The following is a 21,809-nucleotide window of genomic DNA, read 5'->3' as shown; positions in this document are numbered from 1 at the left end:
TGTGAGCTTGAAACAAATGTTATTGCCGGCCCAGCACTTCATCTCAATTTTGTTGATATTAAAACATGCTCTACTATATATACTGTATTTGCGTGCTGCATAAACATTACTAGACTGCAGAATGTGATCAGATAAAAAATTAATGAACAAAGCAATTGCTTGTCAGTCTGTGCTTTCTGGGTGATAAAGCACAGAACTTCTTGCTCACTGCTGTGTCTTCTGATGCAACATCTGGTCTTACTATATCACAGAGATAGAGGGCTGGGTAGTTAGTAAATTCACTGCTGGATGTAACTTGTACGGATGTGGGTGAGAGGGAGCAGTTCAGGCTCTTTTGGGGTCTGCGGGGGGTCATGCCAAGGAAGCAGGGTCACCGCAGGGAAGCACACGTATGTGTAAGCAGAGGAACCAGACTGCCCGTTCACAGTAGGCCATCGCAGAATGGCGCGAGTGTAGTTGGATGAACAACGCGGAAGATATCCGTGACTGTTCCCAAGCCCTGAGCTCATATCATTTAAGTGCAACGGTGCTAAAACGAAAAGCAAGTACGGTGAAAGCAAGTAGGCTTCCATAAAGAGACATGGAAAGACTGGTGACCTACTTAACTTCGACGCGCCTGACTCTGCTTTTTTGCAGCCGGCTGCGCGTTGGACTCCGTCCAGCTCCCTGTCTAAGCGATCTTGATAGAACCGATAGCGCAGCTACCCGAAACCAAACCAGTGCACTTCTCTGATCGGCGTACCCAAGCATTCCTGGCCAGACTCCACTTGATGCGTTGTACGTCACATGGCGCATTCTAATAATGCCCTCGTCGACGGCAATCAAGAAACGGAAGAAAAAAACAGATTACGACATGGTTCCATTAAAGCCGCCCCTTACTGCGTTTTAACTTCCTGCCAGCGCGAGCTCTCCGATCACGCTGGAGATACACCTTACGCTATGGCATAATAACCGTGCAGTGTCCGGAGCACAAGGCAGGGTTTGTGTGTGCTCTCGGCGGACGAGGGCTGCATGCAGACTGACCCCCTGTCTGCGGGCTCCAGTGGCTGTGAGGCTCTTTTGACTGGCCCCGCGCAAGGGGGATTCCCCGGTCTGTGCGAGGCTGGCCGCGTGCCATCGCCGGGATTTGAGGAGGGCACTGTTTTTAACACGGGACTGGCTCCTCTTGCAGCTCGGATCACGGAGAGAACTCGTTTCCGACTGGCGCAGAATCCCGATCAAATCACCGAGGTCCGCACATCTAGGATGCTGACCTTTCAAAAACGAGGCTCGGGAAAGGTTGTGTGGCAGTCCTTTTGTTAATAAGATTACACTCAACTGTGGAATACGTGCACTTTTCACACGATTCACACGATTTTATTTCTATGTCACGGGGTGTGTTTTGGCAATGGTCAGTACCTTCAATAACTGATATCTGAGAATTGAAAAAATTTCAACAAAGTTCATATTTTCAAAAGAAAACAGAACGTTATACTGATGTGTACTAAAGAACAGCTGTCAGGTTACAGTCTCTGCAGGGTGAAACACAATATAATCCGTACCAAGTTTACACATTTCCAGTTCCCAGTCATGGAAGACTGTTATTCTACCTCTGAGACCAGATTTGAGCTTTCATAACGTAGACAATTTCATTATTCTGAAAAGATTTCAGACACATTGGAATGTTAAAGCGATTTAATTTTGTGTCTGTTATTAAAGTTAGTTGAGTTTATGCACCTTCAGCTTTTTTTTTAAACTGAAAAATATGTCTAAAAATGGGAATTACTGATCTTCCAAAGCTTGGATTTGTTATGGTTCATAATTCATTTTCATGCCTTGAATTAAAAGATGAATTCCAGACGTCATAATGCTGTGAAGTCCATTGTTTCATTTAAATGTTGGGTTGTATTATATTCAGTTATATTCAGTGTGTGGAAATCACCACTGGTATTTATTTGTCTGCAATGACACCTACATTCTGACGTGTGTACTGCAGTTTTGCTTTCCAAGTCCAAGTAGTCCTGTTAATTTAATGGTCTCTTCATTTAATTAATTGTAGTTCATTTTAGTTGATACATACCTATGCTTCTACATGAGCCCTAAACTCAGACAAATACTAATTTTTAAAGTTTAATATCAATGTGGTCAGCTTTTCAAAATAATTTTGGTAAAGGTTGCTGACCCTCTTGCATATGCAATATTGCCTCATATTCTGAAGACAGAGTTTGAACTCTTTCATTCTTTGAATAGGAGGTGTAAAAAATATGCACACTGGGCCTTTTCTTAAGTGTCTCGTGCAACCATTCTGTGAGTTGTGACTTACTTTAGGGAACATCTCTGAAATTACATGCGGTGCCGCTCTTGCACAAAATTACCCTCGCAACACTGCAGCTTCCAATCTATGAGTGAAGTTGTACACGGACCCGCACTACCACATCCCACCACAAGAGGGCTCCCTCAGTTGCTGAATGGTATACGGATTTTACCGGATGTTTGGAAGGCCAGATTTACTGTAGATCGCGAGGACGAAGCACTGCCCTCTTAACGCTGCCAGGACAGAGTTCTCTTGCGGGATTTTTTTTCTGTCTGAAGATAAATGTGTTCAGCGTCTGGACTTCGCTCTTTGCTTTTTATTATTTATATACATTTTGGCCCAGTGCTTCTCCTCTGACTCACACATTCCCACTGAGATGAATTCCGTGCATTTCCATCGGACTCGCGATGACTTTTCTTTCTGTTTGCATCAGCGTTTTATCCCGGAGTTTTGGCGATATGCGCTGCCGTCACGCTAGCATTAGTGCGTCTGCAGTGCTCGAGGGCTTTAAAATTGACCCCGAGCGCAGTCAGTTTTAAAAATGTAAAACTCTAAAATGATCCACTCTTCTTGGCTGTGCGTAGCATGCATTACGAAACAGTTTTGTGTGATCCGGGAAATGATATACACAGACTTGGAATGCTTTTAAATTTCTGTCATCTGTAACACATCCAATGCCTCTAACAACAAGCGATGACTTTTCATTCTTTTGGGGAAAGCATCGGGAGGTCTGCATAACGCGCATACATTATGTAAGGATTTTTAGACCGCATGATATATGTCACCCCGTTGGCTAACTGTACTTATCTTTTTCCATCTTAAAGTAATGGAATCATGCAGATTTAGCTACCTTTGAGTTCATTATCTGTGCTGGATTTCACATACACGTCTCCCCAGATTTTAGTCTACTGTGGAAACTGAGATGTCCTCTATATATTACTGTGGAGGAGATCAGCGAGCTTAGCCTCAGGAACATCACACTGAACACACTGGCGCAGCTTCCCAGTTTAAGAGAAGGTGTTCTCACAATATCACTGAAATGTGTTGTCAGTGCTGTGCCATTGCCACAGCATTGCAAAACAACGCTGTTTTGTTTTGTTTTAGCTGAGTTTTTGGATGATTGCACAGGAAGTGACACGCCTGTACAGTAAACTGCAGCCCCTCGGGGGAGGGGGGAGGGGGGGGAACCATGGGGGCATCATCATTTTCATGCTTTTATCTGATTGGAAGCGAGGCTGTCGTCGTGTCCCCCGTCCTCCTGTGGCGATGCAGGGGTGGGGGGGGTATAATCACGTTGGTGGGGGGGGTTGGTTCAAGCTGGAACTAGGAAATTGGTTTTGCTGGAAGAATTCATCAGCAGAAGTGCTTGTCTGCTCCCAGGGATGGCTGTTAAAAGTGGGGTGGGGGGAGGGATGCGATGAATCCTGATTAGCGGTCATAGGGCCGCTGTGCTAATACTGTAAGACCCCCCCAGGCTGGGACCCCATCCTCTTAGCCTTATAAGCTCTGCCAGTCACCCACAAAAGAGCAAGCTGCGTGCCTGTTCTTTTTCTCTTTCTATCAAAACTTGATCCATGACATTGTTATAAAAAATAAAGAGAGCCGTGATTATTTTAATTCGAAAGTGTTAAATGCATGGTTACCAAACTAATTTATAACACAAGCTGTTGTTGTTGTGTTTAAGAATTTTTAAGGTTTGTCAATACGAATAAGGCCAGAGCCTTACATGCAGATCTTAGTTTATTAGGGAACGCTCTGTGAGACATATGGTATTACGGTCATTGTAGTTCATAGGATTGGTAAAGTAGCAAAATGAGTATAATTTGCTTTGCAAGTGATATGTTTTGCATTTTTACTTAACATGAAGTAGCTGCATATGCAATTTTTGTAAAGAGATGTATTCTGGCAGGTTGATTGGCAGTTAGACCGCAGCACAGACAGGCTCTGTCCCGCTGCCCCCACACCGCAGAGGTATGTGTAGGTTAAGCTGCTCAGAAATATACGCGTCTGGGGCGCATTGGTTTCTGTGAAAAGAACATAAAACTGTCCATTCGCGTTTGAAAGACCATCGCTCTTCACCCGTGGCCAGAGCCAAAAGTGAGGAGGAGGAGGAAGATAAAGAAAGGACCCCAACATCTATGAAAAAGAAATATTTGTGGAATTCCAAGATAATGTATGGAGCCCGCAGCCCACGCGCTGTGTGGCACAGTCCCGAGGGCAGGACGGGGTCGGCCCTAGACCGGTCGTAAAGACCGTCCCGTCGGAGAGCGAGCTCGCCGAGCTCGGCCAGACGTTGTCCAGGGAGCAGGGGCCTGTCGGACCCGGTTATTTGTGTGTCCGGTGGAATGTCCGTTCACTGGGGCCGTGTGTGTCCCTCCAGTGCCTGTGGTTTGCAGGGACTTGTGGGTTTTTCTCCGATGCTGTGAAGTTTTGGGGGGCTGGGATCGCTGCAGCGGGGCAAGATCAGGGTGGGCCCCCCTCTTCTGGCAGACAGCAGAGCAGAGTCGAAACGTTTGCCCCCAAGCCCACCGAATATCACACATGTTCCTGTAACACTGCGCCTACCTCTTAAGGCTGAGGGTGCTGGAGTACGCTGACAGATGGGTCAGCTTTGTCTGCTAATACAGAAAGGCCCCTGCTGACTTAGAGGTAGTATTAAACACTTCCTGGTAATGCTGCGTGTGTGTGTGTTTGTGCGTATCCGTGCATGTTTGTGTGTGTGCATGCATGTGTGCATGTGCATGCGTGTGTGTGTATGTGTATGTGTGCATGTGCATGTTTGTGTGTGTGCATGCATGCGTGCACATATGCATGTCTGTTTGTGTGTGTGTGTGTGTATGTTTGTGTGTGTATTTGCATGTTTGTGTGTGTGTTTGGGTGTGTGTGTGTGTATTTTACGCACATACACATTTATCTTCCCTCTCATTTTTGTAACCCAGCAGTTTGCCAAATATGCTGTGAGGCAGAGATTTTATGGTGCAGTGACACCCTTGTGCTTGGCAGTCAGGTCCTTCACTCCACTGCCAATAAAAGGTTAACTTCCAAGTTCTACCCCTGAAAGCTCATCCTCTTAAATAGTTTACAGTACCTGACTTTCCCCTCTCGTGCCCCGTCCCTCTTCCTCCTCCTACTCTTCCTCCCACCCACTGCCTTACATATCTTTCTTTTTACGAGATATAGGAAGACGTCTAGCTGCCAAAGCACAGAGAATCTGTGCTTCATGAAACTTTAAAAATATATAAGAATACTAAGCCCATATTAAATGAAAAATGATGATGGGCCTCAACACTGGGAATACGTTAGGCCATTTAATGTGTACTGTAAATAGAAATGTACTATTTAAAGAGAACTTTGATTGTTCCACAGTCGGGCTTGTATAAGAGGTTAAGGCCCTGCTTGCTTTTTTTTTTACTGAACACAAGAGGAAAAATTTAAAAGTCTCTTGGGTGGGTTTGGAAATTAAGTGCTTTTCTGTATGTTGTTCAAAAAAAAATCTTAAAGCATCCAAAAAACAGAACTTTGCTAAGAGGCAGTTTTATAGCCTGTGGCACTAGCTGCAGTATTTTTTGTGGAATTGTTCTGGAGGGCATATACTTTCTCCATCTCTTCGGTTCTGCCAGCGTTGGCTCTCGTTTTATATCTTAAAACTGGTCGCCTTGGTAACCCACTCTAAAAAAATAATTTTCCTTTAAGGCTAATTTGGCGTTAAACTTAAACTTAATCTGACGGCGCCATATTTCCAAAAAAACTGGAATGGAAATATGATTTCTGAGAAGTTATTAACACGGTTTTTGTTCATCCTGTCGTACGTTTTGTGTATATCGTGTGGGTTTGCAGGAGTAGCCCAGAGCCGGAAAGAAGAGGAGGTTACTTCTGCATTACTGAAGTCCTTCCTGCTTTTACTGGACAGGTACCTCGGGAGCGATGCTGGGCCTGTGGTTTTTTAAATTTTTTTAAAGCCCTTGTGTAGTACTCTGTACTCGTTACTCACGTCACTGATACGCCCGATCGCCTTGCTCTCTACTGAAGCCCCGGGCGCCGTGGCGACATCATTGCCGTGGACGCGTGCCAGGGCTTGAGTCACAGACGCGGCTCTGTCGCTGCCTCACGCCTTCAGAGGCTGTGCTTGACCCGAGGCGAAGCTGGCTCCTTATTAGCAACTTTATTAGCAAAACGATACGATCACAAACGCGTAGCTCTTCGGCGTTAGCGGTGGTATATAGCGGTGTTCGCTGGAGCTTGTTAATCGTACGCCGCTGGTGCTTTCACACCACGTGCGTGAAGAACGGTGAGGCAGGGAGTGCTTTGAAGAGGATTTTGGGTGGAGCGAGGGGTAGGCGTGCTCAGCAGTGGGATCTGGAACGGGATTTTGGGTGGAGCGAGGCGTGCTCAGCACTGGGATCTGGAATGGGAACGGGAACGGGGGCGAACACGCCCGTGTCCCACCAGAAGTCCACAGACCTTTCACCCCCCCGCCCCCCCCCCCTTTTCCCTTTTCCCTTTTAACATATTTTCCAAAAAGCCCGCCTCTGGGTGCTGTGGCCTGTGAATGAGGCTGATTTAGCCTCAGCGCTGGAGGGGGCGGGTCAGTCTGCAGGCCCCCCCTGGGGGGGTTAAGGAGGGCACGCAGCCGGAGCGTTTCCGCGCACCTCCCCTGCGCCTCCCCGCGCCTCCCCGCGCCTCCCCGTCTCACAATGGGGCTCATTCTCGCGCCGGGCTCCATGACCTCACGGCCACGGGCTAAAATGAGCACATTCATGTACGCGCGCTTCAACAAAGCTTCGGATTGAGAGGGGACAAAGCCAACGGGCGGGAGAGGATGGGGTGGGGGGCTGCCGGTGAAAAGGCGTTTGTGCCGCGGGGAGGTGGTGCGCAGGGTGGGCAGGGCTGAGTGCTCTCCGCAGTGGCGGGGGCTTCAGACAGAGGTGAGGCGAGTCCAGGGGTTTCGCGCCTTTCGCACTGCCCCCGGGGGGGTCGGGATTTGGGGGGGGGGGCGTGGGCTGGGTTCAGCTCCTCGATTACTCTGCAGACACCATCCTGGCATTTCTACACTTGGACCTTTGGGGCCTTGGGCCTACACAATGGGCAGTTGGCAAGGCCACAAACACATACCCTACGCTGTGGAGCAGTTTGAATAAAGTCTGCATCTTAAAGTGACACTTTTCACCCTTTAAAATTCACAAAGAAAGCAGTTTTCATTTCAAGGGCCCGACTGCCCGGCACTTTGTGCCTCATTCTGAGATTTTAAGCAACTGTTGTTACATTAAATCTTTCAAGAACATTCCAAGGCAGACAGGTGCAGACATTAACAGAACTTAAAAGAAAAAAAAAAAAAAATGCGCCGCCTGCTTAAATAAAGTGTTTACATTCAGGATTCAGAAGCTGCCCAAAAGTGCAGAGGGTCCCTTTAAACACAGACAGCCTGTTGCAGTGGATAGCACTGCCACCAAGGTTGCAGGTTTGAATCCTGGCTGGGGACTTCTGTTCTGGAGTTTTCATGTTCTCCTCATGTCTGCGTGGGTTTCCTCCCTCAGTCCAAAGATGTGCAGGTTAGGCTAATTGGACTCTGTAAATTTCCCGTAGGTATGAGCTTATAAGTGAATGGTGTGTTTGCCTGTGATGGACTGGCAACTTGTGCGGAGTGTATTGCTGCCCAGTGCATGCTGGGATAGGCTCCAACCCTCCACACGACCCTGATCAGGAATAAACGGGTCTGATAATGGACAGGTGGACATCCTGTCGGTCTCCCCGACCTCTGTCTCTGATATATAACAGCACGTCTCTGATACTGTACCCTTTTTCCACAACCTTATTTCCTTGAACGTTTGGGCTGCAGTCGTTCAATTAACCTTATGATGAGAGGGAGCCTCATCGGGTGCTGAGTCATGCACTGCTATTCCCATAACTGGGTGGGGTATGACTGCAGAGGACAATAAATCTCTGCAGAGGGTAAAGCATTTCACTCCAGCGCGCATGCATATATTCACTTAAATAATATTTACTGCGTATTCATTTTGTTTAAGCATGGTTTTTAAAGGCTATCTTTACAGAAATATGCTTAGAAACAGAAGCTACGGTGCCTGTGCTGCTTACTTGAGTAGACTGGTACAGGTTGCTTAGATACGATTTTAACTTTGCCCCCCCCACCCCCCCAAATGCGGTAGTTTTGCCCCGCTTTCCTTTATCTTTTCCTGTCCTGGTCTCTGATTGGGTCACAGTGGGTCCTGTCCTGGTCTCTGATTGGCTCAAAGTGGGTTGGGCTCAGAAATGTGGTGAATGTAGCCCCCTGTGACATGGCACCTGTACACAGGTAGCTCACCTCACTTCAGGTCTGTGCTAAAAATGGAGCCCTGCAGGACAGGAGTCCTCTATTGTCCTTCTCTTTCTCTCTTTCTCTCTATCTTTCTCCCTCCCCCCCCCTCTCTCTCTCTCTCTTCCTGACTGCCCACTGCAGCTGGTGACTGGCGCGAGGCTAACTAGCAGCGCTAGCTTAAGTCTTCCTGTCGGCTCCCTGCAGCTAGCAGTGTAATCCAATGACAATCCATTAAGAACGGAGATTTTAACATTCCCTGTCTTAGCTTGGGAGAGATTTGTCAGGGACGGGTTTGTAGTTGGGGGGGCGGGGGCGCGTTGGGCGTTGTTGATGTGGGGGTGGGTATAAACGATACCGTCATATGATTTGATACTTGTCTGTTTTCTGCAGTAGCAGCAGCTGCCTGTACTCATTCCTCTCCCTCCCTCCCTTCATCTCTCTGTCCCTCCCTCACACACACACACGCACACACGCACACACGCTGTCTCCCTCTCTCACAAACACACACACACACGCGCTCTCTCCCTCCCTCACACACACACGCTCTCTCCCTCCCTCTCACACACACACACACACACCACGCTGTCTCCCTCTCTCACACACACACACACACGCGATCTCTCCCTCTCACTCACACACACACGCTCTCTCCCTCCCTCCCTCACACCCACATGCACGCTCTCTCCCTCTCACTCACACACACACACACACACACACGCTCTCTCCCTCTCTCACACACACGCGCGCTCTCTCTCCCCACAGCGCTGGTCTGAGCCAGGCGCATGCAGGCTGGGTGTGTGTGCGGAGGCTTTAATGACTGCTTCCGCACGGCGGGATAGCGGCCCGGATCTGTGCAGAGATCTCCGTTCACTCCCCCGTCCCGGCTGTGTGTGGATCTTCCCGTTCTCTGCCCCCGTCCCAGTGGCTGTGTGTGGATCTCTGCCCCCCTCCCTAACCATGTCCCTCTGCTGCTGTTTGTTTTTCAGGGACTTCAGCACCTCCAAGCGCAAGTCAGGTAAGGACCCCCTCCGCCGCCGCTTCTCTCTGTGGGTGAACTTCACCGGGGGGCCGTGGCCCCTAGCAACCTGTTGCACTGACTGCACCCCCCCCCCGAAAGGGTCATCCTGCAATCTTAGTGCTGTTTATCTCCGTATTTTGTGTCCTGATTGTTTCTCAAAAGAACTGTTTGTCTCTTCTCTTTGAGTCTGAATCGCTGCCATGCTATACAGTCTGTTATTTTTTTTGGTCTGGACATCTTGTGCATTTTCACAAATACCGTTGCGTCTTCCTGCTTGGGGTGGCGACTGCATTTGAGCGATGTTATGTTTGGAATCGGCGTTTTGTAAACCTGCTGCCCGAGAGATTTCTCCGGATTTGTTGCAGAGCAGTTTTGAAGTCCTCCGCTTGTGCTGCACAAAAGATTGGCTAAATATGAAGTGCTCTCCCAGTGCGGGTGGCTGCACTATGTGATTGACGGGCTTGATTATATTATGTTATAATTTAAAGAGGAGACGGTGTCTGCAGCAGCTTTCTACCATGAGTTAACATCCTGTGTGTGTGTGTGTGTGTGTGTGTGTGTGTGTGTGTGTGTGTGTGTCTGTATGTGTCGCATGCATGTGTGTGTGTGTGTATGTGTGCGTACGTGCGTGTATGTGTGCACATGCGTGTGTGTGTGTGTATGTGTGCACATGCGTGTGTGTGTGTGCGTGCATGTGTGTGTGTGTGTGCATGCATGTGTTCACATGCATGTGTGTGTGTTTTACATTAGTCATTATGTGTGTGTCAGAAAGTGACAATGCTTTATGAAACATGGACAGTAGAGTCTAGGACTGATTCTTCCTTTTGCTGATATCATGCCAGAGGCATAAATTACTATGACGTCATGTGGAATGCCAGCCAATATAGCGGGTAGCTAGGTAAACTGTGCTCAGTATTGTAATAACTTTGTCATCTCTGTCAGTGTCATATGTATTGTCATCTTTGCAGCATTTTAACTCTGGACTGTTTCAGTATCGCATTTCCACAGAGGAGCCTTGGATTCTCAGAAGCCTCTAGCTGCAGTAACCCTTCCCATTCCAGTCATTACAAGTGCTTTTTCAGGGAGGTGACCAAGACTCATTATATGCATAATTTATTGGCTTAAGGGCTCAGAAGCTCTCATCAAGTACCGACAAAGTAGGGCCTATATATTCTTATATTTAGACCATATCGAATTTGTAGTCTGCAGGCATTATTATTATTAGTATTATTATTATTTATTTGACATAGTTAACCACTCTCGTTGCACTGCTGAATGAGATGCTTCACCTTTGGGATTTCTGTCCATTGAAAGCAGGCTTAAATCTGCACAAAGTGGCTTTAGATCTCATCGTAAGGAGAGAGCCTTCCTTGTTTGCTTGAAGCCCACTCACGTACAGTGTGACTGCAGCGGGGATGCTTTCGTGTACAGCATCGTGTGTTGTCATACGGAAGGATTAGCCCAATGAGCTGGAGTAGCAGAGAGCAGGCCACCTGTTTTGTTCAGCTGTGCTTTGTATTCTCTGTGGACGGGCTGGGCGCGGAGAGAGGCGTGTTTCCTGTGGTAGCGTCTGTGGGTGTGTGTGCTCAGGCAGTTGTTTTAGGAAGGGAGCAATATGACTATACTGTAATATTAGCAGCAGTGCTGTACGCTGTATTTCTGAGGATAACGACTCTGCATACAGCATTTGCTGGAGAGCATTGGAAGTACAAGTCTGAACACTTACGTCAGTGCTTTATATTAATAATTGAGATGCAGGAACTTCAGGGTGGTTTTTTTTGCAGTCCATACTCCACTGATGGAGTGTTACTGAGGACTGTTCATATCCCGGGTGAGTTGTGAGGTCACTTCCTGGAACGAGACAGAGAGGAGGAAGTTGTGGAGGAGGACCTGGTACATTGATTATCGAGCAGATCTTCCTCTCCCAGTTGGTTATCTTTCTGTGAAGCGTCAATGCTTCTTCAAGTTGACTTTTTCTGCTGTGGGTCATTGCCTTCACCTTCAAATGCAAATATAGATCCAGCATAATACCATTATTTACTAGTTATGGTTAATAATGTGACTACTGATTTTTTTTTGACTGATGATACCCCTGAGCCAAACGGTTTGATCTCATTTGGGAATGTGGATACGTGAGAAGAATCTGTTTGTAGCATGTAGTAGTATTGCCTTCGCAGATTGGTTAAATTAGATAAAATTACCATTTTTAACTAGAAGTGAGAATCTTAAATTCGAGTGATAATATATTTACAATTCAACCAGAAGTGAGCATCTTAAATGCTTCGCAGTGTTTTGAGATGAAGAATTTAGGATTTAGTATTTTTGTGTGTAGTCTGAGGGGAGGGATCAGCCGCAAGATGACCCCTGCAGCGCCCGGCTCCAGATCCAATCACAAGCTCCTGATGTATTACAGACGACAGGACGGAAGTGAATTATGTCAGGACGATGATCGATCTTGCAGAACGGTGGGGCGCGGGGGTGGTTTAGTTTGATTTCCGGGGGCTCACCCGTTCCCCCTCCCCCGTTCCCCCTCCCCCCCCACATCGACAGGTGGTGTCATTTCATCAGCCTGACATTAATTCTAATTGGGAGGGGGCTTGGCGGGCTCAGAGTGCCCCCCCCCCCCGATTGATCCTCGACGTAATTAAGTGACTTCAGTCCATCTGTCTCCTAAGATGGTGCCACTGCAGGGGACGTCCGTCTGCGCACTGATCACGTAAACAGACTTATATCTGTGCTCGTCTTCCTCAGGCAGACCTAACAGACCTTCCCCTCCCATGCACATATAATACCCACACATGGGAGCCACATTGCTTCACAAGTGTTTCATTTAAAACCCATAACGTTGAGTTAGGTTTGGATTTATTTATATTAAAACACGGGATATAAAAGGGCGCAGGGTGTGTGTGTGTGTGTGTGTGTTTTTCCCTTCTGCAGTTGACCTGCTGATGCTGGGTGAGCTCAGAGCAGAAAAATGAATAACATGCAGTCATGTGTTGCATCATAATCTCGTGCACCGAGTGGAAATTACAGAGCCTTCTGCTAATTTCGCTCTAAAGCATTTTTTTAAAAATTGATCTTTCTAACGTACGTTTTCCCCCTCTGATTTTGGAAGTACAGTCCAGATACACACGCTAGAAAGACAACCACCCCTCACTCCCTGAACTGGAATCAGGTTCTAATGAGTACAGTACCTGAAATGAAATCTGGAAAATGTGGCCGCAGGTCTGGACTGGTCCAGATTGGACAGTGATTGGTCCAGCCGCAGGTCTGGACTGGTCCAGATTGGACAGTGATTGGTCCAGCCGCAGGTCTGGACTGGTCCACTAATTGGACAGGGGCCTGGTTGTTAGCCTGTCAGGTTTGACATAAGGCTACTGAGCCAAACCTAAAAGCGAATTAGAAACTGCCAGCAGCTAGTGAGGTCAGCGGACTCTGCAATTTAGCCACCCCTCACACTAAAACTTATATATCAATTTTGGTAAGAAATGAAATGTAATCCTGGACTTTTCTGATTAATATTGATTTTTAAACTGAGAACGGTGGAGGAAAGATCCGGTTTTGCTGTTCAGAATGCACCGAACGTAACGTTCGGACTTGTGAGAAACAGGCTTATGTGTGCTGAATCGGCTGTGCACGGCTTTAATCAGAAGAGCAGGAAAGGGGTGCGTGTCTGTGGTGTATTTGTGCTTGGGCTGCAGCATAGGATCCCAGTAATTACACGCTATTGGTCTGTCCTTTAGACTTAAATAAAACTGCGCCCCAATACGAGGATCCCCCCCCCCCAGAACCGCGAGCATTCTGGCGGTCAGGGCAGGCTTCTCAAAACGTTTACCTGCCACGAAAACTACTAAAATTACAACACATCTGCAAATTTAGCATTATTCCGACTATCTTAGCATATTATTAGCAGTGTTATTTGGATCCCTGCTTGAATCGGTTACAGCATGAGTAGGACTGTGAATGACTGACCGTTAACTTCATTTTCTGTTTGTGGTCATTGTTGACAGTTGTGTTTGTGTATTGTATCGGTTTTGAACGGTTTGGCCTAATTAATTTTGCATTTGAAACCCATTTGCATTCCCTGACCATTTCTGTAGTTCTGTAGGTTCCACATCAGTTCAGTAGTGCTCCGAGTACGATCCAGCAGCTTCCGCTGTTCCCTGCACAACATTAACCTATTCTTCTTTCAGGCAGTTTTCAAACCACGCAAGTTATTCGATTTCAAAGCTCAGTCTTCTGTGTAATGCATTTTCAGATGTTCAGGAAGTTCCATTTTTATTATCTGGTTCCGTCCCTTGATTATTTAAATGTTATTTAATATCTAATTGCATGCTTGGAAACAAAGGGGCTTTTGTTTTCTCTCTGCGTTTTAAGTACATTAGCTGCTCGATTCCCATCTGACCCCAGAGGTTTGACAGTGAAAGCCTGTTTGCTGATGAAGATTCAGGGACAGCCTACAGGGCTAACAGTGCCATCGCTAACGCTTTCGATTGTAAGCAGCCCCACTTTGTCTTGCTGTACCAGCAGATGGTCGGTCTGTGGGACAGAGGATCCCTGCTGCTGTCGGTCGAGCGAATCGGTGAGCAGCTCTGAAAACATTCAGGTGGAATTTAAACGTAGGGACACCGATGCTTCTGCAGCAGACTGTGACACACAGTGAGATATGAGGCTCTCACTCTCTGGGTTGGTGTTTGTGTTTGCAGGGACAGTGGACTGGGGTACACACACAGTGAGATATGAGGCTCTGTGTCTGGGCTGGTGTTTGTGTTTGCAGGGACAGTGGACTGGGACACGCACAGTGAGATATGAGGCTTTTGCAGGGACAGTGGACTGGGGTACACAGTGAGATATGAGGCTCTGTCTCTCTCTGGGCTGGTGTTTGTGTTTGCAGGGACAGTGGACTGGGACACACAGTGAGATATGAGGCTCTGTCTCTCTCTGGGCTGGTGTTTGTGTTTGCAGGGACAGTGGACTGTGACACACAGTGAGATATGAGGCTCTGTGTCTGGGCTGGTGTGTTTGTGTTTGCAGGGACAGTGGACTGGGACACACACAGTGAGATATGAGGCTCTTGCAGGGACAGTGGACTGGCTTACACACACAGTGAGATATGAGGCTCTCACTCTCTGGGCCGATGTGTTTGTGTTTGCAGGGACAGTGGACTGGCTTACACACACAGTGAGATATGAGGCTCTGTCTCTCTGGGCTGGTGTTTGTGTTTGCAGGGACAGTGGACTGGGGTACACACACAGTGAGATATGAGGCTCTGTGTCTGGGCTGGTGTTTGTGTTTGCAGGGACAGTGGACTGGGACACGCACAGTGAGATATGAGGCTTTTGCAGGGACAGTGGACTGGGGTACACACACACAGTGAGATATGAGGCTCTCACTCTCTGGGCTGGTGTGTTTGTGTTTGCAGGGACAGTGGACTGAGGTACACACACAGTGAGATATGAGGCTCTCGCTCTCTGGGCTGGTGTTTGTGTTTGCAGGGACAGTGGACTGGGACACGCACAGTGAGATATGAGGCTTTTGCAGGGACAGTGGACTGGGGTACACAGTGAGATATGAGGCTCTGTCTCTCTCTGGGCTGGTGTTTGTGTTTGCAGGGACAGTGGACTGGGACACACAGTGAGATATGAGGCTCTGTCTCTCTCTGGGCTGGTGTTTGTGTTTGCAGGGACAGTGGACTGTGACACACAGTGAGATATGAGGCTCTGTGTCTGGGCTGGTGTGTTTGTGTTTGCAGGGACAGTGGACTGGGACACACACAGTGAGATATGAGGCTCTTGCAGGGACAGTGGACTGGCTTACACACACAGTGAGATATGAGGCTCTCACTCTCTGGGCCGATGTGTTTGTGTTTGCAGGGACAGTGGACTGGCTTACACACACAGTGAGATATGAGGCTCTGTCTCTCTGGGCTGGTGTTTGTGTTTGCAGGGACAGTGGACTGGGGTACACACACAGTGAGATATGAGGCTCTGTGTCTGGGCTGGTGTTTGTGTTTGCAGGGACAGTGGACTGGGACACGCACAGTGAGATATGAGGCTTTTGCAGGGACAGTGGACTGGGGTACACACACACAGTGAGATATGAGGCTCTCACTCTCTGGGCTGGTGTGTTTGTGTTTGCAGGGACAGTGGACTGGGGTACACACACAGTGAGATATGAGGCTCTCACTCTCTGGGCTGGTGTGTTTGTGTTTGCAGGGACAGTGGACTGGGACACACACAGTGAGATATGAGGCTCTCTCTCTGGGCTGGTGTTTGTGTTTGCAGGAAGCATGTGAGAACCACATGCAGAACAGAGCAGAGCAGATGGAGGGGGAGGGGGGGCAGAGCGAAGGAGTGGAGGGGGGGAGCACGGGGATGTTTACGTGGCAAGTGGAAATGATTTCAGCGTGACGTAGGAGTGGCCCGCAGTGTTTCTGGGTGCTGGGGAAGACTGGGGGGGGGGGGGGCTGTTGGCGGGGAGGGGCTCAGAGCAGCAGAGGGGACGGAGGGGAGTGTCTGAGGCAGTGGGGGTGTAGCTTGCGGGGGGGGGGGGGGGTGTTTTTGGGGAGTGTGGGAGGGGGGCGGGTACTTATGCAAAGAAAGGGAACTTTAACGCCAAAATAACCGAAGAATGTTTATCGGTCTTTTCACCCCCCCCCATTGATACACCCCCGTTTGAATGTGAGGGCGTCTGTGAAGCAGGCTTTTGCCCAACAGCAGAACATTGTTGTGAACAAGTGGCCACTGTGTCCTTTTGGGGGAAATGGAAAAGATCGGCTCTGTTTACTCGTTAGGAGAATAACGTGAGCGTGTTTGCCAGGTGCGCTCCTGAGGCACGTTCGAGTTCCCCCAGCGCAGGTCCACGTCTTCAGAGGAACTGCGACCAGTACGCACTTTCAACAAATCCCTGGTGCTTACAACACCGTCATCTCTCTGACTGTGATTAAACTGTGTTCTGTATTGTCTGATTTTATTGTCATTATCAATATTTCACCTGCATCTTTCAAGATTTGGACAGTTAACCTCCATCCATCCAGGAGTCACAGAATAAGGATTTGTGCAGCCTAACACAGTTCAGTGAAGCACACAAACCTACATTGTGCATGTTCTTTTAGTTGATATTATTCATTCCGTGTGTGTGTGTGTGTGTGTGTGTGTGTGTTAAAAATGGCAGTTTTTGGTGGTCTGCCCTTTTCATCTGGAAGAAGAGATGCGTACCGGAGTGAGAGAATGAGAGGTGGGTTAGCCTTACATGCTAACGCTGCAGCGCGCTCTGGCTGAGGTTTAGCCAGTCGTTAGATCACAGCTGACCATCGGCATTTCCTGTGCTGGTGCCTTTGTGTTTTGGTCACGTGACCCTCGTATAGCTCAGTGTGCCTGGAGCAGAGACGGCGGGGTGGAAATCTCTTTAACAGAAGATCTCCTTTGTGTGACTGCGCTGCTGCTCTTTTTAGTGCAGGAAAAAACTGCTTATGGTGTTTTTTAAAAAATAAAACGTTGCTGAAACAGTCTTGTTTGGGGAAAGGGTTGAGCAATCAGTTAAGGCAGATGAAGAACGGAGAGTTATAGGGTTCGATCTGCTGACAGTATAGTTTTGTAAAGATCAAGCTTTGTTCCAGTCTGACATCATAGCAGTGTTCTGTGTTGGATATGTGTTTAACTTGTATAGAGGAAAAAAAAACATATTTTGAAAAACAAAAAGTCAGATAAAAGCCCACATGTGTTGAATGAGTTCTTGACCTGGATTTAAAAAGTGCTGTTCTCTTATTGCTCATCACTTTGTCTATGTAAGATCCGAATCTCAGTGGCACAGTTTGTGCAGTCCAGATACCATAAAGCGAGTGTGATCTGCGTTGGCTATCAGACCCTCTTCATATTTAGTCCCTTTGGGATGTATGAATACGTAGCTGCCACACGACATGCATGCGATTATGAAAGGGTGCAGACGCTCCCCGAAACGTCGCATGGTTTTGAGTTAACACTCAGTGTGCCGTACTGTATGTACAAAACCCAGGTCAGTTAATGGTCTGTGGTTTTCAGCGTGAGTGAATCTTAAATGTGAATGAATTCTAATGAGAGAACAAAACACTGCGTGTCTGAAGGGCTCACGCCCACTGACTCTGGTGTTTTTGATCTTCAGATGTCTAAATTACAGAGCCACATTACACAATCAGATGAATGGAACCCAGTTCGCCACAACAGAACGAGCACGCAGTAAGCCTAGCCAGCATTACAATGCTAAATTAAACACACAGCAATGTGAATGTGATTTAAATGAAAGGACACAAAAACAATTAGGGACAATATGGACATGTGAGAACAGTATTTTTTTTTTAAAAGCTGTCGCTATTTGAAGTCTGTCTTGTGCAATGTTTGTTCTTGGCTTCATTGTGCTGTTTGCACACACAGTTCAGCGTGTGTGTTATTTACCACGTCTGTGCGTGCGTGTTTTTGAATAAGAAATGTGGAAAAGCGGCCCTTGGTGTGGCTGACTGGGTCTGGTTGGAGGAGCGCGCGGACAAACAGATGTGGAGTTAACTCCGCCCCCCCCACTGCGCTGGGGCCGGTGGGCTGATATCTCTCTGTCACTGCTCTGGTCGTCCTGCAGGGGGCTCCACTAAGAACCTGGCTCATCTGCTGCAGGTGATGACATGGCCTGTGTCCCTGTTCACCTGTCAGGTGGAGCTTTTACTATGAACTTTCTTCGTTTGTTTTTTAGTAACCGGCTCTTAGGCCAGGTTGGAGTGTCAGGTAGTATTTGTGGACCTGCCGCCCCGATCTGTAGTGTCCTGCTTGGTTTGGGGGGTTGTTGCAGACAAGCCTCTCCCCTCTTTACTGCGCAATCAAGAAAGCTCTCCCTCCCTACTGGTTGTTTCCCGCCCTGTAGGGCTGCTGGCCTTAGCTGGAGCTGTTGTGGCCCGATATCGATGCCAAGGGGGGGCGGGGACGCGGGCGCGGGCGGGGCGGGGTGGGGGGTGTGGGGGGGGAGTTGCCGCTAGATCAAGAGCCAGCCCTGAGGCAGTAAGGCCCGCCCCACAGCGCTCGCCTACAGCAGTCTCGACTCGAAACGACAACAGTCGTAAATTCCGCACTTCCTTGTTTACTTTCCAACAGAGAGGAGAGGGGACGATAATATTTTTAAAAAAAATTTTTTTAAACATAGCGTTTCGAAACTCCTCACTGTCGTCCCCCCACGGACTGAGGGTTTGAAGTGGAGGGCACCGGGGTGGGGGGGGGGCACAGGAAGTGTGCGTTTGTAGGTAGGCCGGCGTTCAGAAAAAACAAACAGGGAAGCTGGTTGGAGAGCCCCTGGAGTGGAGACCGAGAAGAGGGAGATCAGGAAAACCGTCGGCCAGGCTCGATGTAAACTTTCGCTATTGGCTCCCTCCCTTCACAACCCCCCCCTGTCACCCTCCCGCCCCCCCTCCCCAGGACAGCACCGAACCCGTCCCGTGGTGCAGGTTGGGAAAGCCATCCAAAATCAGGACAGAGCGAAAGCAAAACAGTGACGTGTGCGAGGTGCTGCAGTCATCGGGGGGAAAGCTGGAAGGAATTATCCGTCCGTTTTGCACGCGGTTGGGGGTGGGCTGGGGGGGGTGGGGTGGGGGTTCGGGGGTTCGGGGGGGTTAATACCCATCAGATGTGGAAAGCCGTGCAGGAGAAAGATGCCTTTGCGAATAATTGGGGAAGCTTGTTAACTGTCATTTTCCCCCCACTGACACGGGAGGCGGGGCGGGGCGGGGGCGGGGGCGGGGGCGGGGCAGGGGGGGGCTCAGGTTACAGGGGAATCACAGTCTTCTGCGCACGTTATTTACCGCTTTGCTCAAAGACCATGTCGTCCTGCACGAAAGAAACTGAAAGTCCTTGTTTACCAAAGAACGGCGGCAGGCGATCGTTGGGATTGGGTGGGGGCGAGGGGGGGGCCAGGGGGGGCCAGGGGGGCCGAGGCTCAAAGTGTTCTGGAGAAGAATGTGTTTTTTTTTTCAGTTTTTCAGGATTTTGTTGTTTTTTTTCTGTTCTTCGCGTGTGTCGTAATTCCTGCCCTGTTTTCTCTTGTCTAAACGGCGTCGTCTGGCTCCTGTCTCCGGTCGTTGACGGTTATTGGACCGCCCCCATCCCCCCAACCCCCCCCCTCAACCTCTCCGGCACAGATGACTTCGGCGTTCCTGAAAAGAGAGAGACGGGCTTAACAGGAAGTCTGCGTTTCCCCAGCGTCAGCGAAACGCACCGCCCGCCCAGCCAGCGTGTTTTTCCCGCTGTTCTCCCGTCGCCGTGACGTCCCCTTCCCAACATTCCGCCCATGCTCTGAGGCACCATGTTTAACTTTCTGAAATGAGTGTTTTTTGTTGGGGGTTCGGGGTGTTTTTGGGGAACGCTTAGGGTGGCCGAAAGCCCCCCTGCAGACGATGGACACAGTCACAGGACGGGTCTGCTCAGGATTTAGAGCGCGTTGTGAACACATCCACTCTCGTTGTGTCATGGCTGTCCTCCCATCTTTTTGTCTGATTTCCTGGTAGCGGTGTTGCGATATTCTCGCAGAAACATTCCATCTTGTTCCGGCAGCGTAGCCTTGCCATTTTCCCGATACGGCCAAGAGCCCCTCTCAGTATACGGGCCAAGCACAGAATCAGATGTTCATATTGAAGTCATCACAGGAGAAGCTGGAAACGTTTTTCTGGACGATTTTTTGAGTTGTTTTTTAGGCACGCTGCAGCGAAACGAACAACGCGGCCAGTCACGGGGGCCAAGATAGCAGTCACGCACCAGCGCAGAGAGGCGGGATCCTGAGCGTCAGGAAAACCCCGCGACCAAGATCTTACGATTTACCGCACAGCGCCCCACTAACCGCACAAGGTGGGCCGGCTAGCTCTGCAGCCAGAACAGCTGTCCACGTGAAAACGCCGAAACACACTGGAATCTCGCGTATTCACAGACGGCGTTGGACCCAGCTGGCTTTACTTTTTTAACTAATATTTTCATTTTTTGATGACCACGGCCCGTTGTGTTTCTCATGTAGGAGGTCCGTTCAGACCTTTCTACGGAGGGGGGGATTGACTGAAGCTCTGTTCAGATGAGCGTGGGGGTCTCAAGAGCGGGGTCCAGTGACTGTTAGATTGTTATTCTTCTTTTTTGTTCCTCTCTTCCTCTCCGGCTGTGCGGCAGTGTGGATGTACGGTCTGTCGGGGAGCTCAGAGAGAGAGAGGGGCCAGGTTACCCCCCTTGCCTGTGCCCTGTTGATGATGTCACTACGCCGCGTGTCTCTGCTCCCCCTCCTTCACTGTCAGAACGATGAGCTCTGGCCTTCGTTCGCCGTCCCTTTTGCACGTTCGTGTGCATTTCTGTTAAACTTTTGAAGAGCAGGTTTTTTTATTTTTTAAACAAAAAAGCTTTTTCAAAATTCTAAGTGAGTGTTCTAGAACTCCACTGCTTTCAATTACCAGCAACGATTGTGACATCAGCTTTAGAATTTTCAGTTATGTTCACTTAAGAACATTCTAATTACATATTTGTGATCTTGCACCTTAAAGGGTCTAGAAGTCCCAAATGTTTTTGCTGAATGTGCACTTTTAAAACTCAAGAATGGATTTTTAATGTATTTACTTTAAAAACCTATTAGGCACTAACCGATCCTTTTAGGCACTGTGCGTTCTCTTGTACGTCTTGGCTATCGCCAGTATGCATGCCAAGTTGCTGCTGGCCCAGAGCATAGTTTGGAGTAAGTATTAGTCATGCCCCAATTTGATTTTAAAAACGTGCACAGATTTTGAGGACTGGCGACTGGGGTCTATCGGTTTATGCCGTTCATTAAGAGAGGGTAATTATGCTGTTAATGAAAGGCGCGTGCAAGTAAACATTTCAACGAGACGTGTGTGTCACTCTTCTGGAATTAACACATGCTCTGACATCTATGGCCCCCTGCCACCTGGAGTGTGTTCAGAACGTTCCCTAATATGTTTCTAGTGAAAGTGACTCGGCTGAGGACATGCTATGTGCCCTGGACCCATCTATAGCAACGTGTCAGTGGTAGTTACAGCGTGATTAACGGCTGGCAACCACGACTGCGTTTGTTTATTTTCTCTCTGTGCACTCGCATCTGCCGGCGTACGGGTGATTGGCAGTTTCTGTAACCCACGATCCGTTTGCATAAATTGTGCGACTGAGTTCTCGCTGCATGTGCGCCATCTT

The 21,809-nt window shown here is 48.6% G+C and overlaps 1 protein-coding gene across 5 annotated transcripts in view; it reads left to right on the top strand.

The window, feature by feature from the left end:
• Nucleotides 1–21,809, top strand: part of sh3pxd2aa (SH3 and PX domains 2Aa) — an 83,932-nt gene that overhangs the window by 29,942 nt on the left and 32,181 nt on the right. For all 5 annotated transcript variants that reach the window (XM_064315339.1, XM_064315344.1, XM_064315323.1 and 2 more), the window contains exon 6: nucleotides 9,593–9,621. In XM_064315339.1, coding sequence (XP_064171409.1) covers nucleotides 9,593–9,621 — 29 coding nt within the window. The remainder of the gene's footprint in view (nucleotides 1–9,592; nucleotides 9,622–21,809) is intronic.

This window comes from Anguilla rostrata, chromosome 2 (genome assembly GCF_018555375.3).
Source record: "Anguilla rostrata isolate EN2019 chromosome 2, ASM1855537v3, whole genome shotgun sequence".
Lineage (NCBI taxonomy): Eukaryota > Metazoa > Chordata > Actinopteri > Anguilliformes > Anguillidae > Anguilla > Anguilla rostrata.
Note: the sequence above shows the minus strand (reverse complement) of the source record. Positions and strands in the feature narration are given on the sequence as shown.